At 31.6% G+C, this 15,562-nt stretch overlaps 2 protein-coding genes and 1 non-coding gene across 6 annotated transcripts; 2 read left to right on the forward strand and 1 right to left on the reverse strand.

Moving 5' to 3' along the window:
* Positions 1 to 215: 215 nt before the first annotated feature.
* Positions 216 to 296, forward strand: TRNAL-AAG (transfer RNA leucine (anticodon AAG)). Its single transcript has one exon. It is a non-coding gene; the product is annotated as a tRNA-Leu (tRNA).
* Positions 297 to 2,198: 1,902 nt separating this feature from the next.
* Positions 2,199 to 5,351, forward strand: LOC101261114 (alcohol dehydrogenase 1). Its single transcript, XM_004237682.4, has 10 exons — positions 2,199 to 2,350; positions 2,528 to 2,664; positions 3,576 to 3,622; positions 3,703 to 4,028; positions 4,108 to 4,190; positions 4,277 to 4,352; positions 4,434 to 4,495; positions 4,591 to 4,686; positions 4,777 to 4,938; positions 5,026 to 5,351. Exons 1-10 carry the CDS (start codon positions 2,317 to 2,319, stop codon positions 5,140 to 5,142), a joined length of 1,140 nt encoding a protein of 379 aa, XP_004237730.1. The 5' UTR covers positions 2,199 to 2,316; the 3' UTR covers positions 5,143 to 5,351.
* A 329-nt stretch (positions 5,352 to 5,680) lies between these two features.
* Positions 5,681 to 13,570, reverse strand: LOC101261407 (maltose excess protein 1-like, chloroplastic). Of its 4 annotated transcripts, XM_069297267.1 has the most exons (11): positions 13,304 to 13,494; positions 10,271 to 10,329; positions 8,973 to 9,418; positions 8,685 to 8,858; positions 8,307 to 8,597; positions 8,128 to 8,217; positions 7,063 to 7,164; positions 6,849 to 6,967; positions 6,418 to 6,480; positions 6,259 to 6,320; positions 5,681 to 6,030 (listed from the first exon to the last, which is right to left on the reverse strand). In XM_069297267.1, exons 3-11 carry the CDS (start codon positions 9,213 to 9,215, stop codon positions 5,948 to 5,950), a joined length of 1,227 nt encoding a protein of 408 aa, XP_069153368.1. In that variant the 5' UTR covers positions 9,216 to 9,418; positions 10,271 to 10,329; positions 13,304 to 13,494; the 3' UTR covers positions 5,681 to 5,947. The 4 variants fall into 4 exon arrangements, with proteins under 4 accessions (XP_069153368.1, XP_004237731.1, XP_004237732.1 ...); XM_004237683.4 differs by lacking the exon at positions 10,271 to 10,329 and having other exon boundaries at positions 13,304 to 13,570; XM_004237684.5 differs by lacking the exons at positions 10,271 to 10,329; positions 13,304 to 13,494 and adding an exon at positions 10,529 to 10,747.
* Positions 13,571 to 15,562: the final 1,992 nt, after the last annotated feature.

Raw genomic sequence — 15,562 nt, forward strand, 5'->3', positions numbered from 1 at the left:
AACTTTTCATAAAATTCACATATTTTCATAAAAGAGCAAGACCAGTCTTGAAAATAAATAAATTTATAATTTTTTTTTATTATGGTGGCGCCACGTGGACAGGCCTCGGGTTCTTATATTATATAAATATACGATTGATCTTAGTATCCTCTTGTGGTCTCAAATTCTTTTGCATACAAAGATATATTAAATGTGGTGACTATTAATAATCAAATGTTGAGATGGCCGAGTTGGTCTAAGGCGCCAGATTAAGGTTCTGGTCCGAAAGGGCGTGGGTTCAAATCCCACTCTCAACATGAGAACTGTTTAAATTCTTTTGTGTGATGATGGAAAAAAGTATTAAGTATTCACATTGTAAATTAATATTCTTTTTCATCAGTTCTAAAGATAACTAAATGAGCCCTTGCTACTGTTTTACTTTTGAAGGAATAAATATTTAGTGCATGCTTGTAAATGTTGAGAATTTTTGTTCAACTATCTATAATTTTTTTCAATGCTTTTGTGTATTGATGGAAAAAAGTATTAAGTATTCATATTGTAAATTAATATTCTTTTCATCAGTTTCTAAAGATAATTAATTGAGCCCTTGACCATTATTTTACTTTTGAAGGAACAAATATTTATTCCATGCATGCTTGTAAATGAAAGTTCAATTTGTAAAAAGTACGTATGTAGTCTCAATTTGTTTGTATAGTCTCATAAATGGAGTTGAGATAATTTAACAATTTTGATATTTATGTGACATGTTTAATATCAAAAGCTATTTCATAATATAACATTCCTCAAAAAAATTATTGTATATTAATTTTTATACCCATTCATACTAATCAACAACGATGTACTCAATGTAATTTTTCATATGAACCTAATGAGAATAAAATATGTGGAAATTTTATCTCTACATGTCTTAGAGGGTTAAGGAGTTGCGGTTCTAGAAAAAAACAATTCAAAATAGTTTGGAAAGATTGACAAAAGTAAACAAATCATAACTAAAATACCACAAAAAAATCATGACAAAGTAGTATGATAAAAGGAACGAGAACTACAATTAAAATAATATGATAATCGAAATATAAGAAACACTATCGAGTAACATAAATCAAAAAACAAGAAATTACAAGAGTAATACTATGAAATAACTAGTGCGGAAAGAAAAAAAAATAACGATCCAACTACTCATTATTCTTCGACCTTGATGTGTCCATATATAATATTTAAGGTCAAGTCCTCTAGTTAAATTCGACCTTCATTCATAAAAAAAATAATGAAGTGCTTCTCACACCTCCTTTAGTTAAATTCGTTTCCCTAAAGTCTAAGAACCTTATCTAAACAAATTGTTCTTCAAAATCTCAAAAGGAACAACACTCTTTTGATTTTCACCTTACTAAAATATCACTCACATCTATTTTTCTTCTAGTCTATGGAATACCTCACTTTGCTCTCAAAATGATTTTTCTCTCTAACTTGGTGTGTACTACAAATGAGCAAGAATGCTCTATTTATAGAAGGATAAAATCATGCCTAGTCACTAATGACATATGCAAATATAGCAAAGTAAAAAAAAGGATTGCAAATCTTACTAATTTGTCAACTACCAAATCATTCATTTTCAACTCTAATTACTATTCCTTTTTAACAATTACTTGTAGCAATTGAATAACAAAAATTGACCAAAAAGATAGGATGAACTCAACAATATAATCAACTATTAGTGTTTTGATTATATCTTTTTGTACAAAATAAAATTTTGCGATGTGATTCTTTATTATTCGAAACCTTAAGAAATATACCTACATCTTTCAGAAATGATCGTTAATTGTATTATTATTGTGATTGGGGACTAGAATAAATAAAATTTTACCTGAAAAGAATCTGAATTAATAGAGCTATCCAAAAATTAAAATAATACTCTTTCCATCCACTTTTTTTTATCATCATACTTTTCATTTTTAAATTCAAACGATAAAAATTTTGATCTTATAATATTTTTTTTCTCATTATATTAATATGTATTTTATGTATAGTTTTTGAATATATAATTTTTTTTTTAAAAAAAGTTAAATTTTTAAAAAACATAACAAAGATGGTGGTAGTAGTATGCTATTTGGCACAATTACATTAAAACTATAACTAGAAAGTTGACAAAAAAAGAGGTGTTGTAATGAAGATAGAAGAAGGAAGACACGTGGTCCTAAAAACAGAAATGAAGTGTGTAAGCCTTTTTACGCTCGCACTATAACAGACGGTGCCGAGTTATCATAAATTCAACAAAACACCATTTTTAGAAAAAAAAGTTTAAGCCATAAATCAACAACAATGAATACTGCTGGTCAGGTTATTCGCTGCAAAGGTGATCCTTTTTTTTTTTTTTTTGGCTATATCAAGGATCTGTGTAGTTGTGATTTTTGGGGATTTGGTTGTTTGTGATTTGGAAAAAAATATGATCTTTTTGTGAGTGAAAGTAAAATTTCTTAGATTTTTTCAAAATCTGTGGCTCTTTTATGGTCTTGTGATTGTTTTTGTGTAGCTGCGGTTGCATGGGAAGCTGGAAAACCTTTGGTAATTGAAGAAGTGGATGTTGCACCTCCACAGAAACATGAAGTTCGTCTCAAGATTCTCTTCACCTCATTGTGCCACACTGATGTTTACTTCTGGGAAGCTAAGGTCTTTTTCTTCAAACTTTTGTGTGTTTTGAAATCATTATATCAACTTTTTTGAGTGTTTAGTGCTAGTTCAATTTGTAAGGATTTGATTCTCTGTACAAATATAGAGATATTATTTTTTGATGACAAGGGAAATCCACAGCAGCTATCCTATGCTAGCTCGCAAATCACGTAAGAGAGCTAACCTGCACTAGGCAAGCCCGGTGCGACAAGCCGGACCCAAAAGGCAAATCCATTACTTTCTCGGTGCGACGAGCTCTCGATGCGACGAGCTCGACCCAGAAGGCAAACCCCTCACTTTCCCTGGCAAGGGGTTTCACACTTGAGACCTCCAATATGGAAGTCCCAGTCCAAGCCCAAACCCCTCACTTTCCCTGGCAAGGGGTTTCACACTTGAGACCTCCAATATGGAAGTCCCAGTCCAAGCCCAAACCACTGGCCCACCCCGAAGGGTAGTTCACACTTGAGACCTCCATGTCCCAAGCCCAAACCACTGGCCCACCCTGAAGGGGAAAATGGCCCACCCTGAAGGGTAGAATGGAGAGATATCTAACCACTATGTAGTGAATTACCTAACTCTGTCAACTTTGGGTTGTTAATTTTTAATTTTCTGTGTTGATCATGCTTATTGGTGTTAGAAGCACAAAGGGTTCTGTTTATTAGATAGAAAGTTTGGTATAATGACTATACTTGTTGTTACCTATGTGATCCCAATAAAAAATGTATGTTTTTTATGAGGTTTTTGATATGTAAAGTTGTTATCTTTTGTTAAATATCACTTGGTCTGTTCTGCTTATACCTTTTTTTCGCAATCATGGTGAATATTGTAGCATTCGTCTTGACCCTTTTGCATATTTTTCCATCTTGATGGTTGGTGTAGTTATTGATTTGCAATCCTCTGTTTTGCTGTAGGGACAAACACCTTTGTTTCCTCGAATTTTCGGACATGAAGCTGGAGGGTATGGAGTAGTTGATTTTCTTATGTTATTTTCGAACTTATTCAGTATGTATAAGAGTGTTTACATTTGTGTGGTTGTAGAATTGTGGAGAGTGTAGGTGAAGGTGTTACAGATCTTCAACCAGGAGATCATGTTCTTCCTGTGTTTACCGGAGAATGTCAGCAATGCCGTCACTGTAAATCATCAGAAAGCAACATGTGTGAACTCCTAAGAATAAATACAGACAGGGGAGTTATGATTAGTGATGGTCAAACAAGATTTTCCAAGGATGGAAAGCCGATATACCACTTTGTTGGAACTTCCACTTTTAGTGAATACACTGTTGCTCATTCTGGTTGCGTCACCAAGATCGATCCACAGGCACCACTTGACAAAGTTTGTGTCCTGAGTTGCGGAATATCAACAGGTTTTATTCAACTTTAGTCATTTGAGTAAGTTTTTTATAATTGGATATTGTCTTATGGCGGAGTTCATCTATTCTGAAGGACTTGGTGCGACTCTGAATGTTGCCAAACCTACTAGAGGTTCTTATGTGGCTATTTTTGGTTTGGGAGCTGTTGGCCTTGCTGTGAGTGTACATTCCACCCTCTGCTTTTCGATACAATGTCCGTTCGTTGTCATAATGAGAATGTTGTGTCGGTCATCTTGTATTAGGCTGCTGAAGGAGCTAGGCTAGCTGGGGCTTCTAGGATCATTGGTATTGATTTGAATCCCAGCAGATTCAATGATGGTGAGTGCATTTGATTATGGATGACCAAGAATGTAATGTCAAAATTTGTTGATTTTCTGTTTTTCTTTTGAATTTCGACAGCCAAGAAATTCGGTGTCACAGAGTTTGTGAATCCAAAAGATCATGATAAGCCTGTTCAGGAGGTTTGTTTGTCTCTGGCATGTCCATCTTGTTTCCACTGCACATAACATATCATGTGTAGCAACTTCTTGTCTGAGGTTTGCGCGATGATTTTCAGGTGATCGCTGAGATGACCAATGGAGGTGTTGACCGGAGTGTCGAGTGTACTGGAAATGTTAACGCTATGATCTCTGCTTTTGAATGTGTTCATGATGTAACAATTCTCATCTGTTTTTAAGTCTTTTTTCCATCTCGTTCCACTCAAATGTAAGGGTCACAATCTTATGACATACTTGATTTACAGGGTTGGGGTGTGGCTGTGCTTGTTGGCGTGCCAAACAAAGACGATGCATTCAAAACTCATCCCATGAACCTGTTGAATGAGAGGACACTCAAGGGCACCTTCTTTGGTAACTACAAGCCCAAAACTGATCTCCCATCTGTGGTGGCCAAGTACATGAATAAGGTAATCCTTGCACCTATTTTCGATATATACTCAAAACGACTATCCGTGCATAGAAGTTGAACTTCATCCCGGAGTAAATTTTTTCAGGAACTAGAGCTGGAGAAGTTCATCACCCATCAAGTACCATTTTCAGAGATCAACAAAGCATTTGACATTATGCTGAAAGGGGAAGGCCTCCGTTGCATGATCACTATGGGACGTTGAAATATGCTAAATAGGGAAAATAGGACAGTATATTACCTAGTAATATAGAGCTTGAATGTAATAAAACAAACGGTATTTTAATGGGTAAAATAATGTTAAAAGTAGAGTTTGGAGGCAAAGTATATGTTTTCTAAAAGGCCTCCTGAGTTTGCTCAACATATTGTGTAATAATATTTGCATATTTTGAAAGACTTTTTGAGTTTTGGTCACTTCCATGTTATATTCGTACTGTTGTGCTTTAGAACAAATTTTAGACTCTAAATACTACTAACTTAGATCTTTTAGACTACAATAGGTCATTGTAACACCATCAAGACTATGAGAAGTTAAGTGCAAAAATTCAAAGTGTACGCAAATCATACTCCTTATCTATCTTGCAGAGGCAAATAGGTGTGTGGAAAAGAGACAAACCAACCAACAAGAAAGTATTAGCCACAAAATAATGTAATAACCTAAACACAATTAATTTTTTTGCAAATATGGTTTTAAACTTTATATTTATTAAGAATTTGTCCCAAAATGTAATACAACAAATATATTTGCACTAACATTGCAAATGTAGCTTTATTATTGATTAATATTACATGTAAAAGAACCACAGGAACCTTCCTCATAAACCATATGCTGAATAATTTGACATTGCAACTAGACCTTGCCTGATGTACCCCCAAAAACACTTGCCAAAAGCACTTTCACCAAATCTTCTAAAGAAGAGCAATTGATTCATAGCAGAAATGCCAAACTTTAACATTCTTGCATTTCAAATATGTAGCCAAAGCCAACAAGGTAGGACAAGTAGGATCAGTTATGAACCAGAAATCAGTTCCTTCAACGATTTCAATGGAGAATTATATCCATATACTTGTGTGTCTCTCCAGAAGCTGAACACTGTTTTCACCCACAAAGAAAAGAAAATGAAAGAGGAGTCATATTGCCATCAGCAAAATGCAATAACACGCGAGGGAACGGGGGAAAAGGCCATCATGAGGCACCCCGAGGGATGACTGGCTGAGCCATCGATGAACAAGGCATGGAGTTGTAGCCCAAACAGTATAGTTAAACTTGCGAGAGACAGAAAGTTCAAGTTAAAACAAAATAAATGAAGTGAGAGTGTACCCAGCCATGCTACAAAGGCAGTTGTTGAAGCCAAGAAAAATTCCCTGCTTATAACTTCGCAGCTGGATGTAGAACAAAAGGGATTTATTAAGTAGAACAATGCTCAATTCTTGAATAAATCTTGAAAACTATTGAGCACAGCACTTCTGCACAACTTACCAATATAAGCAGACAAGGTTTCCCCATCCATAAAAAACGCATGCCCAAGTTGAACCGGTGAACCTATTATTAATCAAGAAGAGAATCAAGAGGGGAAAATTAAACACCATAAAGAAGAACTAAAAGAAATACTCAGCATCACGGGACTAAACAGCTGACCAGGTGGTAGGTGAAATTTAATGAAGAAATTTACAAAAGAAAATTTGAATTGCACCAAATGTGAACAAATTTAGTTCTGAAGGTTCACAATAACAAAAAAGTAAAGGAAGAGAACAAGAACATTATACAAAAAAAGAAAAGAAAAGTTGTAGACAATGATGCTTGTAAGCAAAAATAAATAGGTGATGTGAGGAACGCTAGATATAATTTGACAGCTAAAGTAGAAAAAGGAAGTTTGTAATGTAAGGGAAAACAATTGTAAGATGCCATACCACATCAAATCCCGAGTAAAGAGTGCTCGTGGAATCATGAGTCCATTCCCAATCATTGCAAGCAACATCGAAAGAGCTGATAAACCTTTTATATTATCTGGATTTAGAAGGTTTGTCCACTAGACAGAAGGTATAAGTCAGGATGAGGAACCTCAAACTTGTGAAAAAACCAAGATTTGACAATTTTACTCCAAAATAACTTCATAGAAACTACCATTTGTGAAACTGGCATCCACATGAAAAGAAGTGTGGCAGTCCATCCAGATAATGATCCTACAAATTTGATGCCCTTCTCTGGAAGTTTCCCAGTCCGAGACTGTAAATAACAGTAGCTTGAAATTCAGAATAATTCAGATCCATGTTCTCATTTTCTCAAGCATAACAAAATTATCTTCCCACAGAAAGTGCATACAAAAGTCTCTAGCTTGCTCTTGAGCCAAGGAAAATGAACACAAGATAATTGTCAATCCTAATCGAGTTAGTGTGTGTAATCTAACAATATCAAAAGTAAAGAAAAGTCAATGTGTGAGCAACTGCCTTTGCGACATTATTTGGTAACATGAAAGTTAAGCGTTCTCTTATACGTGTGATATATGCAATAAAAGCAAGCAGAAAACTTTCAGATCAAGTTCCAGTTATGGTCACCATGGAGCAAAAATGACATAAAACCGCAGTAAGCCACAACAGAAGCTTCCATACTTCCAGGCACATCAATCAGATGTGACAACCTCCCTACAGAATTTCGAGCTTCCACATGCAGTCCATTATTGTACCTTTAAAAGAATATCTTCTTATTCATAAAGACACAAAGCATAAACAATCATCAAATCTGGAATACAAGCGCTCAATCACCTAGTTGAGCCACCACTTTAGACTTGCCCTTCCAGTTTATATCAGAAAACTGAAACCTTTTATTAATATTAAGGAAGAAATATGAAAAGAATTGACTGATAGCCAGTTATCCCACCCCAAGCCAGAGAAGCTATCATCTCTCTCCCCTCAGTCATGAATGAAGAAAAAAACCCTTCTTTGCTTCTTGTGTGGCCGCAGTAGTTCAGAAACAACATAAATTTGAACATAGAGTTGAGTATTCTCCCAGTGCACATGTTGAATTAGCTTTCTATTTATTAAGTCGAGCAAAAAAAAATAATCTTCTTTTTCTGGCATTGCAATATTTTTCTTCAGTTTGTTCACTTCAAGGCAGAATAATAGAAATGGCCATTTCAACATTATACTTGAAAAAGTAACCATATATACAAGCTACAGTGTCAAAGCTTACCATAAAGACAGCTAAGATAGCCAGAACAAAAGCCACAGCACCAGGCAAGATGGTATTTGGAACATATGGGATGAAAGTTGACCACATGACCTGGTGCAGAATGCCAAACAAATATAAGAATCTCAACCAAATTCATCATATGGATGAGTAGAAAATGAAAGAAAAGAGAGGGTGATTACTTGGGGAAGCGCAGATAAGCCAGCAATAGTAATGAAATCCTCCCAGTAACGCCAGATTACGGGATTGAGCAAGTGGAAGTAGTTCATGAAGTTCACAACAAGACCACACGCAATAACAACAGAAGTGACTGCATAATGAGGCAAAGGCATAGATCCAGCCATGGCTAATTGTGATATCACAACGTAAATGGTCACGACACCCAAAGTTTGCACAACAACCACTTCCGTCTCCCTCTTCTTTATAAAGTATGATAGCAAAGATAAATTACCAAGTAATCCAGTGAACATCCCCTGTATTATGTTCATCTCAGATTATTTATCTCTCAACATTAATAAGACCACAGCTATAAGTAGCTAGAATAAAGCAGAATGCCATACCAGCCATGGAACTGCAAATAATGCAGCTTGATTTCCTGCTAGAAGGTTACGAGCATTCAGTATTATTTGAGGCAGTTGTAATATGAGAAACGGAATATTTGCAGCTCCTGCAAATTTCGCAGTCAATGAATCCCATTGCTTAAAGCTCTCGCTGCTCTTTAAACCTTCTGAACTCTAGATTTAACATCACTGTTAGGTCATATTTCATTACCTCCAACTGAACCGTAGCTTACTTTTAAAAATGAGCCCAACAACCATTATTAGATGCATATGAAAGGGGATTAATACCTGTTCAATAGGATAGGGAACATCTGAGTCAAGCGCCGAAACTGGTTTTAACCGGTATTGGCAAACTAATGGACTTAGGAGCACTGACTTGTTCAAAGTATTATTCTGTTTGACTCTTTTCTTATATGGAGGGAGAATTGGAATTGACTTCGGATGCTGGAGATCAGCATTGAACATATAACATTTGGAAGGTTGGCGGGAACGTAGGACTGCCTTACCCACTGGCAACAAAGATCCAGCCATTCAAGATATCAAAAAATGAAGGAACTATAAGTTTATATTCATCACCAGCTGTAAGGGAGATATTTTTATCTAAAAAGGTCAATCGTAATGGGTATAAAGGGTAATTCCCAAAGAGGCAGCTGATCCAACTTCTAATAGTTTTCAACTAAAATGAAAAGACAATTACTGGTATGCTCCAACACAAAGTCCAGCCTGTACGAAATCTGCATCAAAAGCCAAAAGAATTAATTCACAAAAAAGAAAACAAATTAGGACAGTAAACTATTAGCACAACATACTTCAATCCGTTTAGCTATAATAAGAAAGAGCAAAATCAGAGACACCGGAACATAACAAACTTCTTTAATTTCCATCAGTCCAATTCACTGTGTGTTGGATCAGTGTCCTCAACCTTGGCTATACATTGATTTCAAAATACATAATCCGAACAACTTAAACAATCTTTGATACATTACTGCAAACCAAGTCGGAAGCACACAAAAGAACGTGACTGGGGAAAGGGGAAGAAAGTATGTGAGGGTCATCTCAGAACATGGAAGAGAACTAGTAACCATTTAAGCTAACTCTCATAATTATATACATTTTATTTCAAAGGATGTATAAATCAACATCCAAATTGATACGGAAAAGCAGATGGTTCCACCCTCGTACTTTGAACCTCTTCATTCTTTTTAAAACGGAGGGAGTATATAACACTACAACAACAATACTGTGACTCAATCACAAGCAAGTAGGGGTCGGCTACATGAATCCTCATTGACCATGTAGCTACATTTAAGACAAAGTTATGCAATACTAAACATCCAAAAAATTATTTTGAAATAACAAGATCTCCGGTTAGACCCTAACAAACACTCTTTCTCAATGAGAAGACTAACAGGGAAATCTTAAGAGAAACTCTAATAAAGAAAAAAAAAACTTAAATCATTGTGAAATTGGTGAACTGATAATAACATTTCAAACTTGAGTAAATTGCAAAGAATACATAGCTATGAAATGCTTAAACCATCCACCATAAATAGCATAGCTTCATCATAAAGTTCCAAACTTTACACCTAAAACCATCTTTAGTTCATCACCCCATACTTCTAATAGTGCATCATCTCCTAGAATTCTGCAGCAAGTTTACAAATTTCTGAAAAATGCATGAATATAAAACTAGCAGAAGTCTATTCAAAGCTCTTTTATTTACAAGAAAACAAACAAAAACTATTCACCAAAATAACATTTCATACCAAAATTCAAAGATTGTTTCGGTTCTTGAAAATACCCATTAATATTTTAACATCAGAAATGTAAATCTCAAAGCATACCCTTTTATAGTTGGCTTTAATTGGACCCTTTTAGGGGCATAAGAAGAGGTTTGTAATATAATAGTGAATTGAGCTTCCTTTCAATTGATGACTGAAATGAGAGAGTGAAGTGGCAAAGATGAGGGAAATGTGGAGAAGAAGATGATAATTTGAGAGTTTGGGGAGAAAAATCCTTATTTTTTTTTAAAAATTAGTCACCTATTTTCCATTTCTTTATTAAAAAAAAATAAATCCATTTTCACATGTTTTAAATTTAATCTTAATAGTAATATATTTGTCAGATTTAGGTTTATAATAGTGAAACCATAACATAATATGTCTAAATATAAAAATTGTGACTAATAAATTTGTTTGAAAGAACTCCTCTCAAGGGACAAGTATATGTTTGGACTGATTTTCAATTTACCACTTATAAATAAAAAATTATAAGTTGAAAATTATTATAGCTTACGATTTTTTTACTTATTTTTATTAAATTAACTTAAAAATAAGTATTTATAAGTATTTTCTTTTATTTTACTCAAACACATACCTAACAATAATGATCAATTGCCTATCATTAATTAGTAAACCATTATGTTGCAAACTCTTACACAAAGATGAGATATAAGTTTCAAAGTTGTAGATACATTGACGATATCTAAAAACCTAAACAAAAAGAACTCAATTACGAACAAAGATTCGGTTAAGTAATTTTTAGTGACCTTATAAATTTATGCCATATGTACCATATAATAATTTATGGATAATTTATGGTTGAAATTCATTAAAATTATATTCATTTTAATTATAAAAACAACAAATTCGTCAATTATTTTTATTTTTTAAAATTATTAAATAAAATAATTAAGTGTACCCAAGCTAATTTTTTTTTTAAAAATAAGGCTGACGAGATTATGCGGACTTCTCGACTTTTTTACCCGTCAAATCTCGTACTTGTATTGAATTTTTTAAATTATTCTAATTTTAAAGAATTTGACACTTTTGGAGAATCTGAATAAATATTTTTATAATTATTTGAAAATCTTAAAATAAGTTTTTTTTTATCTTATCATGTTCTTTAATTGAATTACTATTTTAGAATTCAATGATGTTTTTAAGTTTGATCTATTTTTGAAGATTATTTCAGAATGAAGAAAGCACGTGGAAAATTACTCCCGAAGAAGTTTGACGGATAAAAAGTCAGAAAGTTCGCATATTCATATCAATCTTAATATTTTTCTTGAAAATATTAACTTAGTACACTTAATTGTTTTATTTGATAGTTTTTCTTTTTCTTTTTAAAAAAAATTGACAGCTTTGTTATTTTTATTAGCTATTATTATATGAATATATAATTAAATGATTATCAATCATAAATTATTATACACTACACATGACATAAATCTATAATGTCATTGAACATTACTTAACCTAATTATATTTAACTAACTCTTTATTCCACGATTATATACCTCTAAGATGGAAAAAAAAACAAGAAGTTGGAACTTGCTCAATTTTGTATGATAAAGATAATAACTTTGTTAGGTCATAGACACATATAAAAAAGAAAGCTCAAATATCAAAACTTGATCCAAAATAGACGGGCATCTCAAAAAAATGAAGGATGGGTCATATGGATTGTGGGATTTGTGTATACTCCCCCATTCTTATTTAGTTGTTTATTTTAAGTTTCATATCCCTTAAGAAATTAGGTAAATTTATTATTGTCTTCTTATTTTGTGATCTCAGTCAGATTTTTAATAAATGAATGAAAATTAATTTATTTGATTAATTACATTCACTATTGCGCATTAACTTATTATTTAACTTTTCTATGTTAATCAAATTTATACTTTCTAGGATAAAATAGAAAGAATAATATTATTTATATATTGCTTTTGTGATTGCGACAAGTGTTCTATTAAAAGACGACATATATAAGAAGGGATGTAGTACTTAATTTTTCTATGTTAGATAAATGTATACTTTCAAGTTTCAAGCTAAAAACTTTCAAAGGATAAAATAGAAAAAATAGTGTCATCATGTATTGATTTTATGACATAACAAATACTAAAAAATACTATCTATTTTTAACAGTAACGACACATAAATAGGAATTAAAAGAAGTGAAAGAATTAAATGGCTACACGGGGATTCACAATCTATAATATAACCTAGTTGACTCATGTATATAACTATTCTATTGGTTCACTTTTATTTTTCAAAATATATTTATTAAGAAAATAATGATATGATGTGATTAGTTTATTATATTATTTTTATTAATTGGATATATTTATGTTACGTCAGTAATCAATACTTTAATATAAAATATAAGAAAATTTAATTATTTTTTCTTAATATGTTAAAAATGTGAAGTAAAAATAAAATTCAAAATAATGGTCAAATAAAAAAAGTATAAAAATGTACTAAAATATGTGGAATTCTCTATTTTCTCGAGATCCACTTGGAGCAACTTTGAAATCACGAAATGACAAGTATGGAGGTGTAATACAACGTGATCATAATAAATGGACTTATATATGTGCACCAAACACTCCTCCTTCACCTTAATTATTTATCTATGATTTAATAATAGAAAAATTTACTAAAATTTGCAATTTAATACTCATTTATTATTTAAAGAAAAACCATCTATGATTGAAAAAGCAAAGATTTTTAGTATAAAATCAATATGTTGTTCACTACTTAATTAAAATAATTCGTCATTACTGAATTAATGTTACTTGAAAAAAAAACATATAATTAAACATTAGATTATTAAACAATTACCTGAGGAAAAGTTGTACAAGATTTTGATAGTTTGATTGTAAGATAAGAATATGGATGCTATTTGAAGTTTTTGAATAGAAAAAGAAAGTAAAAATATTAATTGGATAATGAGAAAAAATTGGAGAAAGAAAAGCTTATTTATGAATCATGAATTGGAAGAAGATTTAATGGTGAGGAAAGTGAGGTTGCAATTGCTCTCAAGTCCAAGACAAAAACATCTACATACAAAATATGTTGCAAATTCTCCAAAATACTCTTACATTGTTTACTTCTTTACTCAAATATTTAAGGTTATATTTGTCAATTTAGAGACTTGGTTTTTTCTATATCATCATCTCATGTTTGTATAGACAATCTTTGAAGTACATAATACGCCAACAAGAAAAAACAAAAGTTTGCTTAGATTTTTTTATGACCAACTAGATGTTAAAAGACTTAGCATGAGACTACAACTCCAAACATTAAAAAATTCAAATAAAGAGATTTTTTAATCAATAACTTATAAAAATCTCATCCATTTGAGAGCTAATTACTTAGATGTACACTAATTTAAAATATTATGCATCTTATTAAATTTTAGTGCATGCAAATAAGTATAATTAATTTGCTCTAAATATGATGATCCAAGTGAATTCACATGTATACAAATCTCGATCGTTTTTCTTCCATCTCGATTGTCGCTCTCCTTTGTCTTTGATTAACTAAAGAGTTTTACCATAGATAGTATTTCTCTCACTTCCTTTCTGTGCTTAGAATCCTTTCTTCTCTGCTATAGTTTATTTTTTCAAACATTGTTTTTAGCAAATCAACAATAGATCTATGGATTTTATTTGTAGTGTTGATATTTGGACTTCAAAATTTATTTTATTTTTAATCATTAATAATTTCCAACCCACCACTCTTTTTTATTTTCCATCTCAAAAAGCTTAGTTTCTGTTTTCATATTGTTTTTTTTAAAAGAAGTTCTTTCGCTGTCATTCTTACAGGACGACTTGGGTAATAAATCCTAGATATTTTCCAAATCTGGCTTCTTTGAAATTCTCTTTCGTAAATTATTTTTATTCATTTTGTTAAATTGTTTAATATCTGTATATATCAATTTTTTCAACATCAGACTTAGTTAAAGAGAATGAATATATTGAAGATGTAGAAGCTGAAGAAAATTAAATATGATGAAGAAGAAAATATCGAAAAAACATTCTTCAACACATAAAGAATGAAAAGAGTCGCAATAAGTAATGTAATGAAATTGAATGAATGGTACATTTTTTAATAAAAAAACTTACATATTATTTTTCAGCAAGTTAATGATTCTTCTAAAGTATGACAAAGAAGAAAGAATTCTAAGTATAAAAAGGAAGTGAGAGAAATATCAACTATGATAAAACTCTTTAGTTAATCAAATTAATTCAAGTCATTAAATTATTTATATGACATGTTAAAATATTAATGGGGATAATGAAGGAACTAAAGGGATCCATTACTAGAGACGAGTCAAATCCGGGATGGGTTGATGACAGAAAGAGGATATTGATTTTTTTAAAACTTTATTTATTACCAAACATGCTTTTATTTTTTTTAATTTTCTTGCCATGTTAGTTTTGGTGGGTAAAAAAAATTCAGTTTTAAATTGTAAAATGTGTAATAGATTGTCATGATAATTTAAGTATGTTGCTAACTTTTCAAAATAAATTCAGAGTTAAATTTATGCATTTTAAAATGTATGTGTACCTAATTTTAAAACTAATTAAGAAATCACGAGTTCAAATTTTAAAAAATGAGAGATAGATTCTCTCGTTAGGAAAATGTTTGACTCAAAATATTGCTTTCAAGAGTTAAAAGAAACTAGAATGAAGGGTAATTACCACTCGTTATGAGAATGTTTATCATAAATGAAAGGTAATTACCATACTTATGAAAATGTCTATCATGTAAATTTAAAATTGTGTAGAGGGAACATATATTATCAATAAGTCAATCTCATAATAATTCTTAACTTAATAGAGTAATAATATTTGCATATGTAGTTTAATTTGAAACCTCTATTTTCTAATTTTGGAGAAGGCAGAATACATACATGTAATATCGTAAGTATCAGTTCAAGGTTACTAAAAATATTTGTTTCAATTTATTTGTCATTTTTCGTTTTACAAGAGTGACATAGTTTAAGTTTGACCAACAATTTACTGATTGAATTTTTAATTTTTTAAAAAAAATGAAATTTATATATTTATAAATTACATAAAAAGTACTATAGGT

This window comes from Solanum lycopersicum, chromosome 4 (genome assembly GCF_036512215.1).
Source record: "Solanum lycopersicum chromosome 4, SLM_r2.1".
Taxonomy (NCBI): domain Eukaryota; kingdom Viridiplantae; phylum Streptophyta; class Magnoliopsida; order Solanales; family Solanaceae; genus Solanum; species Solanum lycopersicum.